At 40.9% G+C, this 27,144-nt stretch overlaps 1 protein-coding gene and 1 long non-coding RNA gene across 2 annotated transcripts in view; both read left to right on the top strand.

Annotated features, from left to right (window-relative positions):
• The first annotated feature begins 11,114 nt into the window (after positions 1 to 11,114).
• LOC139410112 (uncharacterized) lies at positions 11,115 to 17,651 on the top strand. The gene is made up of 4 exons (XR_011634453.1): positions 11,115 to 11,682; positions 15,082 to 15,465; positions 15,711 to 15,871; positions 16,215 to 17,651. It is a non-coding gene; the product is annotated as an uncharacterized lncRNA (long non-coding RNA).
• Positions 17,652 to 18,023: 372 nt separating this feature from the next.
• The window catches only part of LOC139409066 (3',5'-cyclic-AMP phosphodiesterase 4C-like), a 175,871-nt gene continuing 166,750 nt past the window's right edge, over positions 18,024 to 27,144 (top strand). The window contains exons 1-2 of the mRNA XM_071153739.1: positions 18,024 to 18,189; positions 25,799 to 25,867. Of these exons, the coding sequence (XP_071009840.1) occupies positions 25,847 to 25,867 (21 nt within the window). The 5' untranslated portion in view covers positions 18,024 to 18,189; positions 25,799 to 25,846. The remainder of the gene's footprint in view (positions 18,190 to 25,798; positions 25,868 to 27,144) is intronic.

The raw sequence follows: 27,144 nt of genomic DNA on the forward strand, positions 1-27,144 counted from the left end.
TTTGGGACTTATTATTACTTATCATTTACTTGAATCATGTAGAGTCTACCACAGATTGCAATAATTAATTGTAGCCTACACTGTTTATTTCATTTGAATGGATATGGTGATGAGGGGGAGGATGATAGGCGCAGTGATGAGTAGAGAGACCGGCGGTGCAGTATTTCTGGTCCCATAACTCTTCTGAACAATGATAGCAAGCATTGGGAGAGTGTCTGCCATTTTGAATGGATGAGGAGTAGAGGGAAGGACAGCCACCCTTGGCCACCCAGCTTTGTCTCCTGACTGCTTCTATCTTGTAAGACCCTCTTATACTTCAGCCAGCAGGATTCAATTGATTTAAACTCACACATCTGGGAGCAAATAAATAATGGAATTGCTGAATTGTAGAAATGCAATAGACCCCAAACCCTTCCAGACTGGGGTTAAACCATAGGATTAACCCCAAGGATAGCAGGTAATGGAATTTACATTGCAGAATGTTGCCCTTTACTATTACAACCCTCTGGGCTCACGTCAAATAGAACACACTAAATAAGGATGTGAACCCCTATAGGCACGAGCACTACATCTAATGAAATATAATCGGTTCATACGATTTTCTCATGACCCCATTTTTTCAATAAGATACCCCATATGGAGAACCCATATGGCCTGTTACATTTCAGACAGAATGACATTACTGGTGACAGCCACTGGTTGCCACAGCCTACAGCAGCAATATAATCGTTGATTTGTAGCTTCCCCAGGATGACATGCAGAGAGAACACTATCTACTTCATAAGATGGTTACTGTGCATTCAGTAGACCTTAGTGTACTGTACAGTAAGTAAAGATAATTGACAGATGTAAAATATACTCCATAATATTGTATCGTTGAGGTGATCACTTGCACTAGCTGCAAGTGCTGCAGGGTCTAACTAAACATTTTACAGCCAGCACTAGGTGGCAGTAGCTGTGGCTTTTGTGTGATTTCAGGACTCTTTATATCAGCCAGGAAGACAGGGAAACTCCTACCTGTGTTGATGAGGAAGTAAGTCAGTTGTAATTAAGATAAGTCACGTTTCAAATTAGTGGATTTGGCTAGTAAAGCCACACCCGTTGCTGACAGGTGTATAAAATCGAGCACACAGCCATATAATCTCAATAGACAAACATTGGCAGTAGAATGACCTTACTGAAGAGCTCAGTGACTTTCAACATGGAACCATCATAGGATGCCACCTTTCCGACAAGCCAATTCCATGACCAAGCAGCCGTACACAAGCCTAAGATCACCATGCGCAATGGCAAATGTCGGCTGGAGTGGTGTAAAGCTCGCCGCCATTGGACTCTGAAGCAGTGGAAACACGTTCTCTGGAGTGATGAATCACGCTTCACCATCTGGCAGTCTGACGGACGAATGTGGGGTTGGCAGATGCCTGGAGAATGCTATCTGCACAAATGCATAGTGCCAACTGTTAAGTTTGGCAGAGGAGGAATAATGGTCTGGGGCTGTTTTTCATGGTTTGGGCTAGGCCCCTTAGTTCCAGTGAAGGGAAATCAGGAGGCTGAAGAAATTCGGCTTGTCACCAAAAGCACTCACAAACTTCTACAGATGCACAATCGAGAGCATCCTGTCGGGCTGTATCACCGCCTGGTACGGCAACTGCTCCGCCCATAAGGCTCTCCAGAGGGTAGTGAGGTCTGCACAACGCATCACCGGGTGCAAACTACCTGCCCTCCAGGACACCTACACCACCCGATGTCACAGGAAGGCCATAAAGATCATCAAGGACAACAACCACCCAAGCCACTGCCTGTTCACCCCGCTATCATCCAGAAGGCGAGGTCAGTACAGGTGCATCAAAGCAGGGACCGAGAGACTGAAAAACAGCTTCTATCGCAAGGCCATCAGACTGTTAAACAGCCACCACTAACATTGAGTGGCTGCTGCCAACACACTGACTCAACTCCAGACACTTTAATAATGGGAATTGATGGAAATTGATGTAAAATATATAACCAGCCACTTTAAACAATGCTACTTAATATAATTTTTACTTACCCATCTCATATGTATACGTATATACTGTACTCTATATCATCTACTGCATCTTTATGTAATACATGTATCACTAGCCACTTTAAACTATGCCACTTTGTTTACATACCCTACATTACTCATCTCATATGTATATACTGTACTCGATACCATCTACTGCATCTTGCCTATGCCGCTCTGTACCATCACTCATTCATATATCTTTATGTACATATTCTTTATCCCTTTACACTTGTGTGTATAAGGTAGTAGTTTTGGAATTGTTAGTTAGATTACTCGTTGGTTATTACTGCATTGTCGGAACTAGAAGCGCAATCATTTCGCTACACTCGCATTAGCATCTGCTAACCATGTGTATGTGACAAATACATTTGATTTGATTTAATGCTACAGCATACAATGACATTCCAGACAATTCTGTGCTTCCAACTTTGTGGCAACAGTTTGGGGAAGGCCCTTTCCTGGTTCAGCATGTCAATGCCCCCTTGCACAAAGCGAGGTCCATACAGAAATGGTTTGTCGAGATCAGTGTGAAAGAACTTGATTGGCCTGCACAGAGCACTGACCTCAACCCCATCGAACACCTTTGGGATGATTTGGAACGCCGACTGCGAGCCAGGCCTAATTGCCCAGCATCAGTGTCCAACCTCACTAATGCTGTTGTGGCTGGATGGAAGCAAGTTGTGTGACTTTCCTTGTGTATCAGTGTTTTGGTACTTGTTTTGTGTTTTTTTGTAGACCCAGGAAGAGTAGCTACTGCCTCGGCAGAAACTAATGGGGATCCAAATTAAAACCAAGAGGACTGCATTCAAATATAATTACAGTAGGCTCTATAGGCCTATTTCAATCATATTGAAATACCTTTCATGTTCAATAAATTGAGTTATATTTTGCTACTTGTAGGCTGTCTAATTTGTCTCAATATATTTAATGATGTGTAGTCTTAAGGTAAGCATTAGAATAAGCCGCCTCAATATTTGCATATCTACTGTTTGATGCAAATTTGCCGCAAATTAACTATCAATATGCAAATTAGATCATGTTTGTGGTTAATGTGTGTTAAAACATTTCAATTATGTTATATACATAAACCAAATCACATATGACTTTAAATGAACTTCTCAGAGAAAAAACAAAACACACAACATGTTGTAAATATATTAAACACGTATTCAATGTCTTAACAGATCAAATAAATCCAAGACAACTTGAAATCATCATCATGGTAAGTAAGAAAAGAGCAAAGACGGGATATTTCCCAAATAAATTGTTTAATCTTTATGAAGCTACACCATTTTACATGAAAGAAATGTGAACACTATGGGGATGTTGACCTTAGGATGTTTAAAGGGACAACTACAGAGTTATTTACATGAGACGAGTGATAGATGAGCAATAGATTTCAACCAATGGAAGTTTAAAAGATAACTAACAAATGTGTAATAATTCAAACAAAAACTCAAGCAAACCCAGTTCAGAACTATTGCCTGAAACAATCAGAAAACACACAACATTTGGATACTGATAACATTTTGGGTAATTTTGACAGCCCAGCACTGGGTCAAGATTGGCAAAACAAAGAATTGGGTTAAATCAACCCAGCTGGGTTATTTTCAGTGTAATCCTAATTTCAATTTTGCTTATATATTTTTGATTCTCTACCATCCCACCCTGTTCCTTTTCCTACACACAATCAATATACAATGTTAATTCATTTGTATTGCCTGAATTTCAGAACATACATCACGTCAGAGAATTGTACATAGAAATTAAAACATGTATAGCAAATTGAAACAAAGCCCTATTGGCCTAGTATGTTATTTCATAAGATAGGATTGATTATTAAAATTCATTTATATTATTTCATGAACCAAACAGTCCAAACATCAGACTAAAGCCTCAGCTGAACTTGATGTGCAAAGCATGCTTGCGTGAGACAGTCTGTCTTAAATGGTACCGGGGCCTCCCACTCCTTTCTATTCTGCTTAGAGCCAATTTGCGTTGTTCTGTGAAGGGAGTAGTACACAGCATTGTACGAGATCTTCAGTTTCTTGGCAATTTCTCGCATGGAATAGCCTTCATTTCTCAGAACAAGAATAGACTGACGAGTTTCAGAAGAAAGTCTGTTTCTGGCCATTTTGAGGCTGTAATCGAACCCACAAATGCTGATGCTCCAGATACTCAACTGGTCTAAAGAAGGTCTGTTTTATTGCTTCTTTATTCAGAACAACAGTTTTCAGCTGTGCTAACATAATTGCAAAAGGGTTTTCTAATGATCAATTAGCCTTTTAAAATGGTAAACTTGGATTAGCTGACACAACGTGCCATTGGAACACAGGAGTGATGGTTGCTGATAATGGGCCTCTGTACGCCTATGTAGATATTCCATAAAAAATCTGCCTTCTCCAGCTACAGTAGTAATTTACAACATTAACAATGTCTACACTGTATTTCTGATTAATTTGATGTTATTTTAATGGGGAAAAAAATGTGTTTTTCTTTCAAAAATCAGTCGCACACCTTATGTAGCCCAGCCCATAGGCCTATATGTATTGATAAGGTTTGTATCACAACTAAAGTTGCAAAATAAATTCTTAGAATTAAGCACATTAATCCACATTACACTGGGTTTAGAGCCTAACTGGCATACATAAGTAGCGCATTAGTTTCAAGTTTGGTGAAGATAATTCTCACCATAAAAATGCATCTTATATAATAAAAGCATTAAATGCATAATTGCATTTGCTGTAAACTTTGATAATGGTGTTTTCCTGCTAATGGAACATTTGCGCTTATAGCCTACTGCCATGTGCGCATTGCTGCACTTATAATTTGAAGAAGTAGTTTAGCAACATTTTAAGCTAAATGTTATGATCAGTTGCGTCAGCCATGTTGCGTAAAAAAGTTAAATGCTAGTGGTTGTATTAATTTGGGATCTATTGCACCCCACAACTGTCCCAGACTGTTTGGAATTTTTATTTCTCGTACAGAGTAGAATAGGTTGACTTTTGTACAATGGGGGATCGTATATTGACATAGGCTAGTGCTTCTGCTGTTTGTTAGGCCTACTCATCTTGTCGAAAGTAAACGTGGACAGTTCTTCCAATATCTTCAATATCCACCTAGGTATTGGAAAAGGACGCGCATAGTCTTCACTTGTAGCCTGTGAGAAAAACCTGATCACGTGATGAAGAGCCATGCGAGTGAGAGGCAGCACTCAGGGAGAAGGGCATAACGCACCAATGCTTGTCAAATTGTGAATGAGAGACTGATGGAGTGTGTACAGCCTGGGAGTGTGTACAGCCTTTCAAGCGGCATTTTTCAAATCATCATTACAGTTGCATCATACAGCCTTACAATGTATTACAAATCAAAACATATAGCCCAAGGTTTGTAGAACAACTAAAGTTACATGAATAACTCTAAATTAAACCAATAGGATTAGCTATTTATTTGTTAACCTCTCAACACAGAATAGCTGCATGTGCGCACTCCCTCAAATCCTTTGGAGAAAATATTTATACTATATTCTTCATACTATAAAACACTATAAAATAATGCCATGGGATTCTAAGCAAATCTTGTCTGCTAAATTAACTAATGTAGCCCGCAGCCATTTGGCAAAGCCAGATCAGGACCTAACATAAGGACAACAGAGTATGCTATTCTGTTCTTCTGAAATAGACTACATTTTCCTCATTTCATGCTTCTTTAGACTGGTCTAAAATAAATAATGGATTTATTGGGAAGGTGTAGGTTATATTACATGGATTTATTAGACTTTTTAAAATGTAGATGTTCCAAAGGTCTGCATCAGTGGCTTGTAGCGTGTGTGGAAACCAGGAGATGCTAAATGTGTTTATGTTAATTAACAGTAAATTACTGTGAGTCCGACAGTTACTGTATTTGGTTGACAAACAAATCTGACAAAATTTCGTGACAACCACAGCCCTAGGCTCGCCCCTTTCTTCATTCACCGGTCAGGCCCCTGCTATGGGGTGATGCGCACTGTGTCTCGGCCGATTATTCACAGGCAGTGTGCTCGGTGCCAGCGTCCCGCATTTGCCAGGTGGAAGCTGGCATCCAGCCAGAACGGGGAGGGGGGGGCAGCTATGCGGTCGAGACCACCAGTGCGCCTCCACGGCCCTGTGTATCTGGTGCCTCGGCCAAGGAAGAGGCCGCCTGTATGTCTCCCCAGCCTGGTGAGTCCTGTGCCTGCTCCCAGAACCAAGTCTCCCTCCAGTCCGGATCTGCCAGAGTCTCCCTCCAGTCCGGAGCTGCCGGAACCGCCCTCCTGTCCGGAGCTGCCGGAACCGCCCTCCTGTCCGGAGCTGCCGGAACCGCCCTCCTGTCCGGAGCTGCCGGAACTGCGCCCTCCTGTCCGGAGCTGCCGGAGCCGCCCTCCTGTCCGGAGCTGCCGGAGCCGCCCTCTGTCCGGAGCTGCCGGAGCCGCCCTCCTGTCCGGAGCTACCGGAGCCGCCCGTCTGTCCGGAGATGCCTGAGCCGCCCGTCTGTCTGGAGCTGCCGGAGCCGCCCGTCTGTCCGGAGCTGCCGGAATCTCCGCCCCTCAGTCCAGAGGCGCCCCTCAGTCCAGTGGCGCCCCCTGAGGGTCTTCAGTCCGGGGCCCGCTGCCGAGCCACCGCCGTAAAGAAGGCCCACCCGGACCCTCCCCTTTAGAGTCAGGTCCGCACCTTTGGGGGGGGGGGGGGGGTACTGTCAAAACCAAACGAGGGTGGTCTATGGTGATGGGTGAGATGGGCTGAGAGTGGCTGAGGGGTGAGATGAAGGAGCTTATGTTCAGTAATGTATTATTGTTATGTGATTGTGGTATATAAAAGTACCATGTATGTAAAATGTGTATGTAAAATGTATATGTATGTAACAGAAAAGCTGTAAAAAAATATCTAAAAAAAATATGTGTCCTCCAAAGAAGGGGGGTGATAGATGGATTATTAAAAAAATAAATACAAAAATAGAGAGTTGCCACGTCTTCACACTTGCTCACATTCTGGAGGACTTCACACGCTGGTGGCGGGAGAATTAACCCATTGGCTCGGTTAAATATCAGGAACACAACTTTAATAACCCAGCACCAACAACCCAAACGTGCTGTTTTTACAGAAAACAACCAAACTATTGACCCCAATGCGTGCAACTCAGCAACTGGGTCATCCAAACAACCAAGCATTTTTTTTTATGTAACTTCAATTTTAAAGCCATGCATACATATTTCTCTGTCCTCAGTTAGATTTGAGGCCTCAATCTGTATTTTTGCCTTGTAACTGATTTGATTCTAAAAAGAGATAAGGAACAATACATTATCAAAATGTGCTAGCTACTAGTTTAAATACATGCAATAACTCATTGTTAAAGAATGAATGTATGGGCTACATTTATGAGAATTATACATGCATTTGCTTACCTTATCAATGTTGAAGACGATAAACTAATTTATCACTCAAAAAAAAGTGTTATGAGTGAGTGCACCGCAAATATATTTCAAGTGTGTTGTGCAAAAATATGATTGCTAACATGAGCTAGCTAAGCGCTAGCCAGTCAGTGGCACTGACAGATTGAAATTGGTATCAACAAAATGTTTCACTCTCTCATAAAACATGACATTGCTAACTAGGCATAATTTAGCTAATAAAATGTTCAAGTTTATTAGCATGTTTAATTAATGAGTTAGACACTCACTGAACAACTTTTGTAGGTAACTAGCTTGGTTTCCATTTTTCTAATCCCCATGATTGGTCATCAACTGTTACTGGTCTTGGAACTCGTGTTCACCAGAAACAACTTCTGGTAAACTGTTTTGTAAGGAATCTCTCTAGGAGCTGATGTTATTATTGTGAAATAATTATGCGACTGGTGTTTTGGGAAACACGTTACATCTTCGGCCATTGTAGGGAAGATGACTCCTTTAAACACTCATAAGCCTAAGTTCCATCGCAATCGGGAAACCTGGCACTGAATGTGAAAACGCCTTGTGCATGTTTACCTTACGTGTGTGTGTGTGTGTGGAGTCAAAGTTCAATTCCTTCAAGACACTAGTGAGGTAAGAAAAGGGTTTGTGTACGTCAAAACTAGACATTAAAGATTAAGTCAAAGGTTACCTTGGCTTTATGACAAATGGCATACTATGGTGATAGGATGTCATCTGTATGTGTTCCATTGTTATATTTACTATGTACTGTTAAGTCTTTTAGTAGACATCCCAGATTTTGACACAGTAAATGCACCAATCCGTCCCCTTTGCTGATTGCAGGCATGGGAGTAATGGAAGGACACAGTCTATCCAAAGGCACACAGGAATTCAAAGACAAGTTCTGTGAGTTCTATAAGCTAAGTACTACAGTCTTGTATGATATGTAGAATGTGTTTGTTGTTTAATTATTTAACATCCAGTTATTTAGATTGCTTATGTTTATAATAACTGAGGTCGGGGCGTTCGTATACTTTAGTTTAACTTTACTCAGAAGTATGCTGGCATTACATAGTTCACATATCATATCCCTCCCATCGTCTGGCTGCTGTAAAACATGGAACTGGAATCCCACAGTACAAATACATGGACTGGATTATGGCATAAAGTTCACTACATTACAAATTATACCACTTTATATGTTATATTGTATCTGATGACAGAGAATGTAGAGGGTTGATTTGACTGAGATTGTGACATTTGGAACCCTAGGGTCTGATTGTAACCGTTTGTTTGTTATGTCTAACTATAGGCTGATTGGTGTGGTCTGATTACCCTAGTACTGAACTCAATACTGAACTCCAAAGAGTTGAATATCAATGTTTCATTCTTGGAACAGTTGTCTCTTGCACACTGCAGGGTGTATAATTTAAATGTGTGTATGATTATATGTGCATTTTTATGTATTGCAGAACTTTTCTGGTGTAATATTCACATAATGGTATCCTACTGGTTAAGATATCAATCATGCCATTGACCCGTCATTCAGAGCCCCAGCTGTTTTAAGCCCCACATTTTTGACTTGCCTGATTTGCATGTTATTTTGGCATTAATATGCCACATATCAGTTTGCAAACAATGTACAAAATATATATATATATATATATATATATATATATATATATATATATATATATATAGTTGAGTTAATAAAGAATACAAGATGGTCTCTTTGTTTTCTTGAGTAAGGCAGCTCCAAAATGCAGTTGTTTCAGCCTAGCTCAGTGCTTTCTGTGGTGTTGGGGCAAGCCAACAGAAAATATAGAGCACTGCGCCGTGATTGGCTCAGTGTTCTGTCGCTCATAGGGACACTACGTCACCGCCAAGTCTTAGGTTAGACCTCAAAAATTCTAGCCCCTTGGGTGCTGCCATAGAGTTAAATTAGAAGTGCCCATCCAAGAAGGCTCAAGGTCATTGGCCACAGATAATATGACGTCAAATCACATGTACAGTAGCTTTGATTGGACTGATCATGTCAACATCATACTTTCAAAATCTTAGCTAGCAGTCATCATCATGAATCAAGTCGACAATCTACTGGCAAATCCTTGTTAATCCTTGTCATATGAAGAGAAATAATGAAGAGAAATTATAGATAAAACATATCAGTGCTCATCGGCCATTGGATATTACACAACAATTTGGAAATTGCAAATTCAACAATGAGTGGCTTGGAAGGAATCAGTGATAGTGGCTGTGTGGTCCAAAATCTGGGATTAAGGGGCTCTCTGTCAATGAAGCATGATTTGTGCCACGCACAAACAACTGATTTAATATGCCAGGGAGATATGTATACTGTAGCTAAGAAACTGTATGTTGTGCAGTAAGATGTTAGTAGCCCATGTGCCTCACCCTAATAATTTGATATATTTACCCCTCTTAATTTCACCTATTGTTCTGACTTGGTGGTGCACATGTAGCCTATAACCTGTTTTAGAGAAATGTAATCATTGAATATTGTAAGAGCTTTCATTGTCTGCTTATATGCCCCATTTATTTATCCTATGGTTCTAACTTGGTGTACAGGGAAAACGGCCCATGTTCTGAATTCTGTCACTGTACATTTCAAAACTGCTAAACAAATAGTCATATAGACTACGTCCGTCCTAGCTCGCTCTTTAATGTCTTAAATCGAAATTACGGATTGCCTCTTATCCACTTGTCGTCCCCTTATGCCATAGTTTGTATATCTCAATTGTCATTAAAAACCACATTTGTTTAAGCAAGTCAACAATATCAGCTATGTTTTTTTAAAGGCAGTAAATGAGGCTGAATGAACTGTTTCACTGCCGCTGATAACCAGGTGTAGCAGTGGTAAGGTTTTGGGACTGCTGTTGGGACAGCTTTATGTAGGCCCTTTGTCACCGTTATTGTGCAATTCATGTATTGTTTAGTGTTGTGTAGTGGCTTTACTGGCATGCATTACACTTTTTTTCCCCCCCACCAAGATTTACATGTTAAAATCGACACTGAAAAGGATTTACAGAATCAAAAGTTAATGGAGGAATGTGATGTAGTTATTACATAGTTGGTCATTTATGGCAAATGTGTTGAAGAATGGAAATTATAGATGATGCACAGTCCGTCTATAATACATATAATTTGATGATCTTGTATTAGCGTAGGCACATGGAAAAAGTTCCAGTTAAATGCTGTAATTAACATTTGAAACATGAATAACATGTCATGTTATTTTTGGGAGAAAATACAACATTTTAAAAATATATGTGAAGTTGTCGTACCTTCATAACACATTGCACTTCTACTTATATGAATTTGTATGAAAGGGATCAAAGGGTCGATGTGGCAGATTTAAAAACCCACATTTTTGGTATGACCGGGGGTTATAGATTCAGGTATTATAACATTTAATCCATAAACACCCTTGTGCAGTGAGGAATTCCTCCGCCTGTTGACTAAGAATCCTAAAACAACGTTCAACTTCCTTATCCACTAAACTAGTGTATTTCAAACAGGAAGGACCCGAGAAGCCTGTGAAATCCTATGCAAGTAGTTTCTCTGATTACTCAATCATTTACTTTTGTCAATGTTCTACTAATCTACGTACACTGTTGTGGGATGGGCAGAATAAATGTAATCAGGAAGAAGGGACAGCAAATTATGTTTCAAGGGTCCTCATGTTCAACTGTGATTATCTTCTCAGACAATGCAATGCTGCTTTATTTTTGTGTTTTACTTGTATTTTTAGGAAATCAAGTGGCTTTATGTTTTTTCTAATCATTTTAAAACAGTAGATATTAAATAATAGGTGACGGAACTAAATATGCATTAAGAAAGTTATCCTGTGAATGGGTGTTTGAAGGATATGAATTGTTTTGTGGAAAAATGTATCCCACTTTAATGCCTCTTGACTGTAGACTGCCATTCAACTCCCTCGGCTCTAAGGGTGGTTAGTTTCATTATTGAGCAAACATACTTGTTCAAACAGTGACTCGCCAGCTCCAGGCATTGAATATGCACGGAATAAAAGATGCAGATCTCCCTGGCCATTCACCAACATCCTGCTTTCAAGGATGTATTAATGTGGGCATGCTGTCAAGTTGACCATCACGTCTATACCTCTAGGGAAACATGGCGGGAGCAACGAGTGTCACTATATTTCTACCTTTTGTTTTGGTAGCCGTCACTCTAGGTAAGTCAATATTTAAAATCTTCTTCGTAAAACCTATTCCCTTAGAGAATAATTTACCTAAACTGTATGGAGAGCTCCGTTGTGCCTGCAAAATTATGCAACACAGGGAGGTTATGGTCACACCGTAAAACAACCATGACCAGGAAATATGTATACAGGACATTGTGGTTTCAAGTCAAGTGAAATAGATTTATTTCTGTATATTGCACATACAAGCAGCTACAAAGTATTATATAAAAGATCTGAATTTAACCAATGGATTTTCTTACGCCATAGAACATTAGGTCACTAATGAAGAAAGTTGCAGCAAAAACTAAAGGGCCAGTGGTGTGTGTCCAAGCAAATATGAGTTTGGGATGAGTTGAATCGATGGTTGTCTGTTAAAGTCCTGCTCTAGAACTTTGGTAATCACTAAGTATTTTTTTAAACATCTTACCGTTTTAAATCAAATCAAATGTAATTTGTCACATGCGTCGATAACAACAGGTTATAATGAAAGGCTTACTTGCAAGCCCTTAACCAACAATGCAGTTAAGAAAAATAAGTGTTAAAGTATTTACTCAAATAAACTGAAGTAAAAAAACAATACAAAATTGAAAAATAAATAATTAAAGAGGAACAATAAAATAACAGTAGCGAGGCTATATACAGGGGGTACCGGTACAGAGTCAAGGTGCGGGGGCACAGGCTAGTCAAGGTAATTGAGGAAATATGTACACGTAGGTAGAGGTAAGGTAACTATGCATAGACAATAAACAGTAGCAGCAGTGTAAAAATGGGGGTGGGGGGGGGGGGGGGTCTCCTGAGGGGGAATAGGCATTTTTGTGCCCTCTTTACGACTGTCTTGGTGTGTTTCGACCACGATAGTTCGTTGGTGATGTGGACACCAAGGAACTTGAAGCTCTCAACCTTCTCCACTACAGCCCCGTCGATGAGAATGGGTGCGTGCTCGGTCCTCCTTTTCCTGTAGTCCACAATCATCTCCTTTGTCTTGATCACGTTGAGAGAGAGGTTGTTATCCTGCCACCACAGGTCTCTGACCTCCTCCCTAAAGTCTGTCTCATCGTTGTCGGTAATCAGGCCTACCACTGTTGTGTTTTCTGCAAACTTAATGATGTTGTTGGAGTTGTGCTTGGCCATGCAGTCATGGGTGAACAGGAAGTACATGAGTGGACTGAGCATGTACCCCTGAGGGGCCCCGTGTTGAGGATCAGTGTGGCAGATGTGTTGTTACCTTCCCTTACCACCTGGGGGGCGGCCCGTCAGCAAGTCTAAGGATCTAGTTGCAGAGGGAGGTGTTTAGTCTCAGGATCCTTAGCTTAGTGATGAGCTTTGAGGGCACTATGGTGTTGAACGCTGAGCTGTAGTCAATGAATAGCATTCTCACATAGGTGTTCCTTTGGTCCAGGTGGGAAAGGGCAGTGTGGAGGGCAATAGAGATTGCATTATCTGTGGACCTGTTGGGGCGTTATGCAAAAAATATGTCTGGCCCTGCGGCCTTGTGAATGTTGACCTGTTTAAAGGTCTTACTCACATTGGCTACGGAAAGTGAGTCTATGGTTTCTGGGATAATGGTGGTGATGTGATCCATGACCAGCCTGCAGACGTGAGTGCTATGGGCCAATAGTAATTTAGGCAGGTTACCTTGGTGTTCTTGGGCATTGGTACTATGGTGGTCTGCTTGAAACATGTTGGTATTACAGACTCGGTCAGGGACAGGTTGAAAATGTCAGTGAAGACACTTGCCAGTTGGTCAGCGCATGCTCGGAGTACACATCCTGGTAATATGTCTGGCCCTGCGGCCTTGTGAATGTTGACCTGTTTAAAGGTCTTACTCACATTGGCTACGGAAAGTGTGGTCACACAGTCGTCTGGAACAGCTGATGTGCTCATGCATGCTTCAGTGTTGCTTGCCTTGAAGCGAGCATAGAAGTAATTTCACTCATCTGGTAGGCTTGTGTCACTGGGCAGCTCGCGGATGTGCTTCCCTTTGTAGTCCGTAATAGTTTGCAAGCCGTGCCACATCCGACGAGCGTCGGAGCCGGTGTAGTACAATTCGATCTTAGTCTTGTATTGACGCTTTGCCTGTCGGAGGACATAGCGGGATTTCTTATAAGCGTCCGGGTTAGAGTCCCGCTCCTTGAAAGCGGCAGCTCTACCCTTTAGCTCCATGCGGATGTTGCCTGTAATTCATGGCTTCTGGTTGGGGTATGTACGTACGGTCACTGTGGGGATGATGTCACCGATGCACTTATTGATGAAGCTAGTGACTGATGTGGTGTACTCCTCAATGCCATAGTAATTTAGTTTTAGTTTTTGCTTGTAAGCAGGAATCAGGAGGATAGAGTTATGGTCAGATTTGCCAAATGGAGGGCGAGCTTTGTCGCTTCTCTGTGAGTGGAATAAAGGTGGTCAGGAGTTTTTTTTTCTCCTCTGGTTGCACATGTAACATGCTGGTAGAAATGATGTAAAACAGATTTACGTTTCCCTGCATCAAAGTCCCCGTGCCACTAGGAGTGCCACCTTTGGATGAGCATTTTCTTGTTTGCTTATACCGCTTGTTGAGTGCGGTCTTAGTGCCAGCATCGGTTTGTGGTGGTAAATAGACAGCTACGAAAAATATTGCTGAAAAATTCCTTGGTAAATAGTGTGGTCTACAGCTTATCATGAGATACTCTACCTCAGGTGAGCAAAACCTTAAGAGCTCCTTAATACTAGATTTCATGGAACACCTGTTATTTACAAATATACATAGACCCTTTGTCTTACTGGAGGCAGCTGTTCTATCTTGCTGATGCACCAAAAACCTAGCCAGCTGTATGTTATACATGTTGTCGTTCAGCCATGACTCAGTGAAACATAAGATATTACAGTATTTAATGTCCCGTTGGTAGGATAGTCTTGATCGGACCTCATCCATTTTATTATCCAATGATTGCATGTTGGCTAATAGGACTGATGGTAGAGTCGGATTACTCACTCGCCGTCGGATCCTTACAAGGCACCCCGACATCTCCGTCTCTTCTTCAATGCAAATGACGGGGAAATTACTTTCATTATATGCAAATGTGAAGTGTTGTTTTTCATTAGAAAAACAGAAGGGAACTAGACTTTTCCACATTACATTTATTTTTGACACCCCAGATCGACCAAGTACAGAACCAAATGTTGCTTGTGCGCTGGCCAGTAACAGTCTATCACGAGAGACTACCCGAATGCATACCAGGTTGTCTCAATGTGTTTAACAACAAAAAAATTGTCTCAAAACATTGAACTCCGATACTGATTGGTTAACAGGGATGAGCCAGTTACAGAGCATAACTAAATATGATAAATATATGTATGCATGCCTAGTTTGTAAATGTGAAATGATTCAATAAAAACTATCTTTTAATGCAGGGTCCACTGGAGCCCAAAACTTGTCTTCATCGAAGGCTACCAACAAGTCTACCCCAACATTGTCTAGCATCACCACAGTGGTCCCTGCCTCAAAAGCCAGTAAAACAAGTCTCATAGTTGGTAAAACACCTGATTCAGCTCCTACTGGTAACACTGAAGTCCCATTGGAATCATCACCGACAACTGAGCGTTCCCAATCCTCTCAGACACTGACTCCATCAAAAGCATCCGATGGTAGCACCACCTCTACAGGTTTTACAGCTGACACTTCTACAAATCAGACCCTAACTGGAACAACTTCTCATGACTCCACATCCTCAAACTTCTCATCAACTTTGTCACCAAACTCTGATTTTACCACAGGGAACATGAGCTCAAGCACAGGTGTGTGTTTCAGATTCAAATAGTATATTATTCAATTCATGAAATGAATCCCTGCAGACAGTGAGTCTTAGCGGTAAAGCTGTTACCAATGGGCACCTAGGTTCTATTATAATTAAGTTTTCAAGATAACAGCATTTTCATGTTTTGTAAATGCCACAGAATTAATCAATACAGTTGACGACTTTTAAGACAACTGATTCATATATTTGCGTAACTATACTTTTTCACTGTAATTTATTCTTTAGCTTTACAAAGTGATGGGAGCCATGACTTATCAAGGAGTCCGGGTCTTGTAGCAGTCCTATGCATATTTTGCATCTGTCTGGGTCTTCTACTGGCTGTTGGGATTGCAAAGTTCATTAATTCCAGAGGTTCAAAGTTTGAGAGGCTCGAAGATGTGCCAATGGTGAGTCGATTTTTCTGTGAGGATAGCATACGACAGATATTGCATGCAAAAGAGCTTTCCGTTGAATGTACAGGACATTCAGATATGGAAGTGATATAGAAGAAATGCTGTGTAACGCACAGGAAACCAAACCAAAATGGATGTTAACATATGAGAATTGGGAGAATTTATCAGATAAATTAAATTGACTATTAATTCTATGCAAAGATGGTTTCCTTTTCTATATGTTGTGCTTTAAGCACTTTTTATGCTCCAGTCCTTTTTCTCTCTCATACAATGTGTTCAAAAGGTAGAAATCTTTGAATCCAAATTAATTCGAACTCCTTTTTATTCCTGTTTTCAGGGCAAGATGAATGAAGAGTCTCCATTTGCCCGTTATCCAACAAAACAATTCTGAAAGATAACACATCATGAGACAAAGCCATTGACCCAGAACTGATAGAATGTAAATCAGTCTTTTGTTTGGGTTCAGATGGTGCCGTTCATGACATGTCATCCACCATCATGTTTTTTTCCTGTCTTTGTTTGTTTTGTCTGGCTGCTGGAAAGTGACAAATGTTTGAAAGAAATCAGTATAGCCCAAGGGCTACAATCAACCCTGTGATGTAGTACGGAATATCTACTCTGAGGTTGGTCATCAGCATACTAAAGTTGATCATTGGCCCAAGGTGAAGTACTATTCATTCACAGATGGATGAATGCGTCAAGAACCATAATGCAAAAGATCTGATCTGATTGGTCAAAAGCCCAATTATTGGCAAATGTACATAATTGGGTTATCTGGAATTCTACGCCTGGTAGAAATGTGTTTGGATAAGGAAAGTTTCCTCTCATAACCTCTACAAGACAGCATGTTAAATAAAACAACATTTAAATATACTCAAACTAGGGGTCACGGCCAGATTAGAAAATGGGGTCCTGAGAGAAACTCAAAAATGTTTATTGCCTATTGCACATTGTTTATTGCATATTGCCCGATGATCTTCTGAACTTCCCAATACCTTTTTGATGCATTTCAGTCACTTCAAACCATACTTCCATCACATTTGAATAATGTCAAAAGTACTGTCCAACTGATTTGTAATAGACTGTCATAGCTCCAATTTAAAAAGTAAACATTAGCTGTTGATTACATCACTTTTTTTTTATCTAATGGGGTTAGCAGCCTAAAAAGTTTGGGAAACCATACTCTACCCGCTGTTGGTTCTTTTGACTTTAGGAATGCCAAACAATATATCCGCAGGAAAGTATAATCCAATAAAGTTACCAAAGCACTGGTAGTGCGTTCCGATTTCTATCACCTGAAGCATGCACCGAACTATGTAAACGCGTGCATGAGCTTGGCAAGTATCATGCCTGTATTTGCATCTTGTGGCATGCTTCAAGTGATTATAGAATACTTAACGCTCTACCAGCGCTTTGAAACGTTTTTTTAATTATACTTTACTGTGGATGTCTCACAGTCCTACCTGCAAAAAGATGCATGGACAACCGGTAAAGTATTTAAAAATAAACCGTTTACTCCAAACAGAAGACGCAAACGATAGTTTCTATTGGACAATTCGGGTATTCGTTTCGTTCCTTTTGCACTGTTTGCTTCCGTTTTGTTTTAAATGTTAAACTGTTTCTATAATGAATACGCCCCCGTGTAAATGCAGCCAACGTGTCAGGTATCATTAGAAATAAAGTTGCTCCAAATTCTCTGCTTCTTGAAAATACTCAATGACCAATATGCCTAATTTTTGTATGGTTTGAATTAAATAAACCATTGAATTATGTTTTCTTTTCTCCAGACGTGTTATATATATACATATTATGGGGTAGGATTATATAAATTGTTATTCTAAGACACATTTTTTTTAAGTGACCCACAAACAGCTAGTCAATAGCACTATTTGTTTTTGTTTACCTGTGTTAACTAAAGTAATGCTATGACAACAACCGGGAAAATTGACAATAGTAGGTCACTTTCTCAATAAACTCCAGGCTTGTTGTCATTGACAAGACGGTGAAGTTAGAGCGGAAAAAACGATTTAGCTGCTCACTGTTCAGCTTCCAGCCTCCCATAATTTGACTGAACTGCGTGTCCTGCTCGGTTGCACGCGAACATTGTTTACAGCCACAAACATTTCCTGGCATGTGACTGAACGCCATTCGCAACGAAAGCAGCACGGACAGAGTTTCAAGTCTAAAAAGCAATAATAAAAAAAGTACGGTGATAAAGACAACGAACTTCAATGAAGAAACAGAACTACATTTTCCTTCATAACCTGCAGTTGTGGTGTCTTTCTTATCTGAAATACTAAAGTCGACCAAAGGTAGGAAAGTGAAACTTTTCAAATAACGTTACATGTTGACGGCAGGAGACTTTTAAAAAGGAACACTACATTTCGAAAACAGTGAAATGTGGGATTTACATTTGTCAAGGAATTAAATAAAGTATGTTTTGATTGTAATTGGCTATAGCCTACAAATGCAGGGGGAATAACTCAATAATGGCTCTCTTAAACTCTTTTAATTTCCAAAATGTGTCTTCCACTAACTGGAAATCTTAAAGTTTAGCCTACGTGCCTTACTCAATTCTGGCAGGTGTGTCATTTGTGTCTTGTCTTTATCCAGTTTATACAGGGTTGGGAAGGTTACTTTCTGAACGCAATCCATTTGTTACTAGTTACCTGTCCAAAATTGTAATCCCTTGTGGAAAAAGTCCCCAAATGTCATACTTTAGTAAAAGTAAAGATACCTTAATAATAAATGACTCAAGTAAAAGTGAAATTCACCCAGTAAAATACTACTTGAGTAAATGTCTAAAAGTATTTGGTTTTAAATATACTTAAGTATCAAAAGTAAATGTAATTGCTAAAAAATACTGAAGTATAAAATGTAAAAGTATTATTATTTCATATTCCTTAAATTAAGCAAACCAGATGGCACAATTGTCTTGTTTTTATTTATTTATGCATAGCCTGGGGCACACTCCAACACTCAGACATAATTTACAAATGAAGCATTTGTGTTTATTGAGTCCGGCAGATCAGACCCAGTAGGGATGACATCTTGATAAGTGTGTGAATTTCACAATTTCTGTCCTGCTAAGCATTCAAATTGTAACAAGTACTTTTGGGTGGCAGGGAAAATGTTAGGAGTAAAAAGTACATTATTTTCTTTAGGAATGTAGTGGAGTAAAAGTGAACGTTGTCAACAATATAAATAGTAAAGTACAGATACCCCAAAAACTACTTAAGTAGTACTTTAAAGTATGTTTACTTAAGTATTTTGCGCCACTGGTAATCAGTGAAGTAAATGTTGGATTACCCAAACTCAGTAACGTAATCAGATTACTTTCAGTTACTTGTGGATTAATTTATTCTTAAGGCATTAGAAGAAGACAAAGGATCCATCAGACACATTTGGTGTGTCATCATAGTGGTCCCTGACTTGTGGTCAGACTCGCTCAGGTGGACCATACTTGTGCTTTTTTTCAGTGTCTAATTGAATATCATTGAGAGAACTGAAAGGTGTCAATGTGTTTTTTTAGCAAACATCCTTTCTGAATTTAAACATAATCATCTAGTTTGTCAAAAGTATCTGTAATCTGATTACAATATTTTTGCTTGTAATTTAACTGATTACAGTTCATTTTCATGTAATCAGAATACTCCACAAACTTGTTTGTCAATATTCTCTTGGTATTTTAATAGGGTTGTAATATAGACCTATCTATTGGTCCAATAATTTTATTTTTATTTCTAGGTCATCTTGTTCTATTATTTATGTAGCCTACATGGTGTAGGCCTAGCTAGAAATGAATTAGGCATCAGTGTAACTGATCATATATTCATTGTAGCTCGCGAAATTAACACATTTCAAAACGAGTTGTTCAGGAAACTTCTGAAGACTTTTTCTGAAATATCCTTTCGTATCTGTTCCTTCATTGTAACTTGGGCCACATTGTTCAGGCTATTCCAATTTACAGATTTTGCTAAGAAGTTCAGAGACTAGATTGTGCAAGCATGATTATTATATTTGGCAAAGAAGACTGTTTACATTATGAGTACTGATACTAAAACATTCAGACGTTTTTATGAACAGCGCTTAATGGCTGTTTGGAAGGCCATCATTACCATATGAATTTAGAATGAATTTCCCAGAAAATATTTATACAATCTTGCCCTCCTCTCTTTATCTTCCCCTCTTCCTGTTCAACTAATTTATCTCTCCGTCCCTCTCGCACACACTCACTCACTCACTCATGCTATCAAACTTACTGCTGATTGAGTATAAATAGAAGGTCTCTGCTGGAGTTTGCATGCAGTGCCAAGGAACTAAGCTAACAATTGTAAATCTGTATCCCATTCAGACATTCATAGTAGCTCTTCTGCTCAGTCAGTCATGGGTAGGCAGTGTGGGACAGCATGGTCTGTGGTATGACAAAAATGTGTCCCTTCGCATCCTGTACAAACATTTCACATGGGGTCACATACATATGTAGTTAACAACAATTTACTGTTTCACAGACATAATCCCCGTCTGGTCCGTATACTGTCTGTATGTTATTGTAGTACCTTTTGAATGGGGAAACGTTTAACAGCTTAGATGACAGCTTATTATTTGGATCTTTGAGCACTATGTTGACAAGCGCTTTACAAATAAAGTAGATTATTTTTACAGTAGTAGCCTATACGCAGTACTTAATGATTGTGAGGGGCAGTAACTAGAATGCACAGTGTATGGTAGTCTTCTGATAAAGATTACTTTTTGTGTCCTGTAGATGGAGTACTACTGCTTTTCAACAGATTTTTCAAATTGCCATGGAACAAAATATGCAATCTGAGCTTGACTGACGCTTAGAAAATATTTACAAAACTGATGCCCAAATATGCAGTGTTTGTAGTTTGGCAGCCTGTGTGACAAGCTGTATAATGAAGATAAACATTTATTTGGTTTCACCATCATTGGATATGTCAGATTCAGTTTGCATACACTACTTGGCAATTGATGTCAATCACAACAGCAGGCTTTAATTTGATACAGAGATGTAATGTGGGAAAATAAACCACAATATAAATGCACGGTATGACAAAACTGTATTTTCCGTAACTTGGGTTACTTACGGTGGGATAGTGCAGAGGGCACTGTTTAGGTCCAAGAGGCTTCTAAAACAGCTTCTACTCCCAAGCTATAGGACTCCTGAACATCTAATCAAATGGTTACCCAAATGGCTACCCAGACCCCCCCCTCTTTTACACCGCTGCTACTCTCTGTTGTTATCATCACTTTAATAACCCTACCTACATGTACATATTACCTCAATCACCTCGACAAACCGGTGCCCCCGCACATTGACTCTTTGCTGGTACCCCCCTGTGTATAGTCTCACTATTGTTATTTTACTGTTGCTCTTTAATTACTTGTTACTTTTGTCTTATTCATTTATTACTTTTTTAACTGCATTGTTGGTTAGGTGCTCGTAAGTAAGCATTTCACTAAGGTCTGTTGTACCTGTTGAACATGTTGTATTCAGTGCATGTGACCAATAAGATTTGATCATTGTCGTTTCAGTGCCAATCTTAGGGTGTTGTGCTTATCTTTTCTTATCACTCTATCTTTCTCAGCCCAAACTTTGATACACATGCATCTTTTTCTTAAGGCTAATTCTATTTGACTTTAAACCTTATTAATAATGGAATTGGCTTGGCTAAGTTAACTTAATTTAACACACATTTGAATCTATCCTTAGGAGTCATACAGTATCCAAAGAGTGTGAATGCTTGTCCTGCTTATAATTCAAGACATTTGGGCGTGTTTTTCTGTTCTTATCACCTTCTTAAGGTTTTATCATTTACAAGCTAAAGTTAGCCCTCTTAGGATTCCACAAGCATTACTGCTATGAAACCGTAGTGTGCGTCACTATGCAGAGAACTTCAAGAGGTCCTGTGTGTATTTTTATGACTCTGCACTTAACTATACTTATACTACTTCCGGCGCCGACAGAGATGGCCGCCTCGCTTCGCGTTCCTAGGAAACTATGCAGTTTTTTGTTTTTTTACGTGTTATTTCTTACATTAGTACCCCAGGTCATCTTAGGTTTCATTACATACAGTCGAGAAGAACTACTGAATATAAGATCAGCGTCGAATTTTACAAATTCAAACCTAACAGTCCAAAAACTAAACAAATCATAATCTTTGCTCAGAATAGAGCTTGCAAAAGAAAAAAAAAAACAACCTTAAAACAGGTTGTTCGCTCAACATAGAAGACAGCTCAGGTTGCCCAGCCCGGGGGTGATACAATCTTCGGCAAAATCAGTACGACCAAGAATATGTTTTTCGCGACGCGGACCCTGTGTTCTGCCTTACAAACAGGACAACCGAGTGGATCCTATGCAGCGACCCAAAAAAACGACTCCGAAAGAGAGGGAAACGAGGCGGTCTTCTGGTCAGACTCCGGAGACGGGCACACCGTGCACCACTCCCTAGCATTCTTCTTGCCAATGTCCAGTCTCTTGACAACAAGGTTGATGAAATCCGAGCAAGGGTAGCATTCCAGAGGGACATCAGAGACTGTAACGTCCTTTGCTTCACTGAAACATGGCTCACTGGAGAGACTCTATCCGAAGCGGTGCAGCCAACGGGTTTCTCCACGCACCGCGCTGACAGAAACAAATATCTTTCTGGTAAGAAGAGGGGCGGGGGCGTATGCCTCATGGCCAACGTGACATGGTGTGATGAAAGAAACATACAGGAACTCAAATCCTTCTGTTCACCTGATTTAGAATTCCTCACAATCAAATGTAGACCACATTATCTACCAAGAGAATTCTCTTCGATTATAATCACAGCCGTATATATCCCCCCCCAAGCAGACACATTGATGGCTCTGAACAAACTTTATTTAACTCTCTGCAAACTGGAAACGATTTATCCGGAGGCTGCATTCATTGTAGCTGGGGATTTTAACAAGGCTAATCTGAAAACAAGACTCCCTAAATTTTATCAGCATATCGATTGCGCAACCAGGGGTGGAAAGACCTTGGATCATTGTTACTCTAACTTCCGCGACGCATATAAGGCCCTGCCCCGCCCCCCTTTCGGAAAAGCTGACCACGACTCCATTTTGTTGATCCCTGCCTACAGACAGAAACTAAAACAAGAGGCTCCCACGCTGAGGTCTGTCCAACGCTGGTCCGACCAAGCTGACTCCACACTCCAAGACTGCTTCCATCACGTGGACTGGGAGATGTTTCGTATTGCGTCAGATAACAACATTGACGAATATGCTGATTCGGTGTGCGAGTTCATTAGAACGTGCGTTGAAGATGTCGTTCCCATAGCAACGATTAAAACATTCCCTAACCAGAAACCGTGGATTGATGGCAGCATTCGTGTGAAACTGAAAGCGCGAACCACTGCTTTTAATCAGGGCAAGGTGTCTGGTAACATGACCGAATACAAACAGTGCAGCTATTCCCTCCGCAAGGCTATCAAACAAGCTAAGCGCCAGTACAGAGACAAAGTAGAATCTCAATTCAACGGCTCAGACACAAGAGGCATGTGGCAGGGTCTACAGTCAATCACGGACTACAGGAAGAAATCCAGCCCAGTCACGGACCAGGATGTCTTGCTCCCAGGCAGACTAAATATCTTTTTTGCCCGCTTTGAGGACAATACAGTGCCACTGACACGGCCTGCAACGAAAACATGCGGTCTCTCCTTCACTGCAGCCGAGGTGAGTAAGACATTTAAACATGTTAACCCTCGCAAGGCTGCAGGCCCAGACGGCATCCCCAGCCGCGCCCTCAGAGCATGCGCAGACCAGCTGGCCGGTGTGTTTACGGACATATTCAATCAATCCCTATACCAGTCTGCTGTTCCCACATGCTTCAAGAGGGCCACCATTGTTCCTGTTCCCAAGAAAGCTAAGGTAACTGAGCTAAACGACTACCGCCCGTAGCACTCACATCCGTCATCATGAAGTGCTTTGAGAGACTAGTCAAGGACCATATCACCTCCACCCTACCTGACACCCTAGACCCACTCCAATTTGCTTACCGCCCAAATAGGTCCACAGACGATGCAATCTCAACCACACTGCACACTGCCCTAACCCATCTGGACAAGAGGAATACCTATGTGAGAATGCTGTTCATCGACTACAGCTCGGCATTCAACACCATAGTACCCTCCAAGCTCGTCATCAAGCTCGAGACCCTGGGTCTCGACCCCGCCCTGTGCAACTGGGTACTGAACTTCCTGACGGGCCGCCCCCAGGTGGTGAGGGTAGGCAACAACATCTCCTCCCCGCTGATCCTCAACACTGGGGCCCCACAAGGGTGCGTTCTGAGCCCTCTCCTGTACTCCCTGTTCACCCACGACTGCGTGGCCACGCACGCCTCCAACTCAATCATCAAGTTTGCGGACGACACAACAGTGGTAGGCTTGATTACCAACAACGACGAGACGGACTACAGGGAGGAGGTGAGGGCCCTCGGAGTGTGGTGTCAGGAAAATAACCTCACACTCAACGTCAACAAAACTAAGGAGATGATTGTGGACTTCAGGAAACAGCAGAGGGAACACCCCCCTATCCACATCGATGGAACAGTAGTGGAGAGGGTAGCAAGTTTTAAGTTCCTCGGCATACACATCACAGACAAACTGAATTGGTCCACTCACACAGACAGCATCGTGAAGAAGGCGAAGCAGCGCCTCTTCAACCTCAGGAGGCTGAAGAAATTCGGCTTGTCACCAAAAGCACTCACAAACTTCTACAGATGCACAATCGAGAGCATCCTGGCGGGCTGTATCACCGCCTGGTATGGCAACTGCATCGCCCTCAACCGTAAGGCTCTCCAGAGGGTAGTGAGGTCTGCACAACGCATCACCGGGGGCAAACTACCTGCCCTCCAGGACACCTACACCACCCGATGTCACAGGAAGGCCATAAAGATCATCAAGGACATCAACCACCCGAGCCACTGCCTGTTCACCCCGCTATCATCCAGAAGGCGAGGTCAGTACAGGTGCATCAAAGCTGGGACCAAGAGACTGAAAAACAGCTTCTATCTCAAGGCCATCAGACTGTTAAACAGCCACCACTAACACTGAGTGGCTGCTGCCAACACACTGACACTGACTCAACTCCAGCCACTTTAATAATGGGAATTGATGGGAAATGATGTAAATATATCACTAGCCACTTTAAACAATGCTACCTTATATAATGTTACTTACCCTACATTATTCATCTCATATGCATACGTATATACTGTACTCTATATCATCGACTGTGTCCTTATGTATCCTTATTAATACATGTATCACTAGCCACTTTAAACTATGCCACTTTGTTTACATACTCATCTCATTTGTACATACTGTACTCGATACCATCTACTGTATCTTACCTATGCTGCTCTGTACCATCACTCATTCATATATCCTTATGTACATATTCTTTATCCCCTTACACTGTGTACAAGACAGTAGTTTTGGAATTGTTAGTTAGATTACTTGTTATTACTGCATTGTCGGAACTAGAAGCACAAGCATTTCGCTACACTCGCATTAACATCTGCTAACCATGTGTATGTGACAAATAAAATTTGATTTGATATTATGAGCCTCACTGAAGTGACACAGATGTATGTAATAACTGTCTGTTCTGGTTCATTAACCTCTTTTTCTTGGAGAAAAAGGTCCCCAGTGAGAAATAGGCCCACTATTCACTAGTGTACTTATTCCCTAGAATCCATTGTGAAAGTTTGTTGAACAGAGTAGCTCATCCTGAGCTATTTTGAGGTTCTTGTGGCATAATGATATATTCTGCACTGGTAGAATATGTATTTTCTTCAGCTGTATAAGTAAGATCTGAAAAAATTAGGGTAGAAAAGGTATCTCAACCCAACTCTCTGTTTGCCTCCCTCAGCTGCGGTCTTGCCACACCGGGTGAAGGCGTCCCAGAGCTTCTGTGTCAATGTCTTGGCTGTTGGCTGAGGTAATTAAGATTCAAAGCTGTGTTCCCTCCCACCACACCCTCACCACTTCCTTACCTTATCGCCCCAAAAGGTATGGCTGTGACGGTCATGGAATTTTGGAGGATGCTTATTGGTCAGCCAAATGACCAACTCACCAAAATAACCCAGCTAACATTTCCATGTGGGGCCTATATGGTTAATGGAGGGCTGTTTCACGGGCCCCATGAGGGAAACGCAACAGGGACCCACAAGGTTTTGTCCTCAGTATCCACATTTGCCCCACGTTGTTGCCATGTTGGGCTTCATAAGTTGCTCTAGTGGTTTACCCAAATGGGTTACAGTGCATTTGGAAATTATTCAGACCCCTTGACTTCTACATTTTTTTCTTATGTTATAGCCTTATTCTAAAATGGATTCAATTGTTTTTTTCCCTCATCAATCTATACACAACACCCCATAATGATAAAGCAAAAAAGTAAATATCACATTTACATAAGTAGTAGACCCTTTACTCAGTACTTTGTTGAAGCACACTAGGCAGCGATTACAGCCTTGATTCTTCTTTGGTATGACTAGTGTTGCAAAGGGTCGGAAACTTTCCGGTAAATTTACGGAATTGTTCCGGAAATTTTCCATGGGAAATTAAGCCCCGCAATTTTGCTTAAATTCATTTTAAAAAGTAAGCTAATAACAGTGAACCTTTTTTGTGGGATACACATAAGGCAATTCTAGGTCTTGTGGCATATTTTGGTTAAACTATCCCCAATTGCATGCGAGGTGCATTCTTCCATCACATGAACAGCTGAGTCTCAAGATCTTGCACACTAATGAGATGCTATTGAGCCCACACTACTACACTGTCTGAGCCAAGGACTACATGCTTTCTGGTAAGTTTTGATTACAATACTGGGTGGGGTGAATATATTGTATATGACATACATGATTTTTTGTTATTTAGTAAATAATTAGCAGTCGCCAATGACCTTGAACCTCAGAAGGTATTTGTACTGGTGACAGACAATACTTAGAACATGAAGGCTGCTTGGTCTAAAGTGGAGGAGTCCTACCCTCACATCACACCCATTGGCTGTGCTGCTCATGCATTGAATCTGCTCTTCAAGGACATCATGGCACTGAAAACAATGCATACACCCTACAAGAGAGCAAGGGAAATGGTTAGGTATGTGAAGGGTCATCAAGCAGCAATCTACCTCACCAAGCAAAGTGAGCAGAATAAGAGCACCACATTGAAGCTGCCCAGCAACACCCGTTGGGGTGGTGTTGTCATGTTTGACAG

The sequence above is a fragment of the Oncorhynchus clarkii genome, chromosome 5 (genome assembly GCF_045791955.1).
Source record: "Oncorhynchus clarkii lewisi isolate Uvic-CL-2024 chromosome 5, UVic_Ocla_1.0, whole genome shotgun sequence".
NCBI classification, from domain to species: domain Eukaryota; kingdom Metazoa; phylum Chordata; class Actinopteri; order Salmoniformes; family Salmonidae; genus Oncorhynchus; species Oncorhynchus clarkii.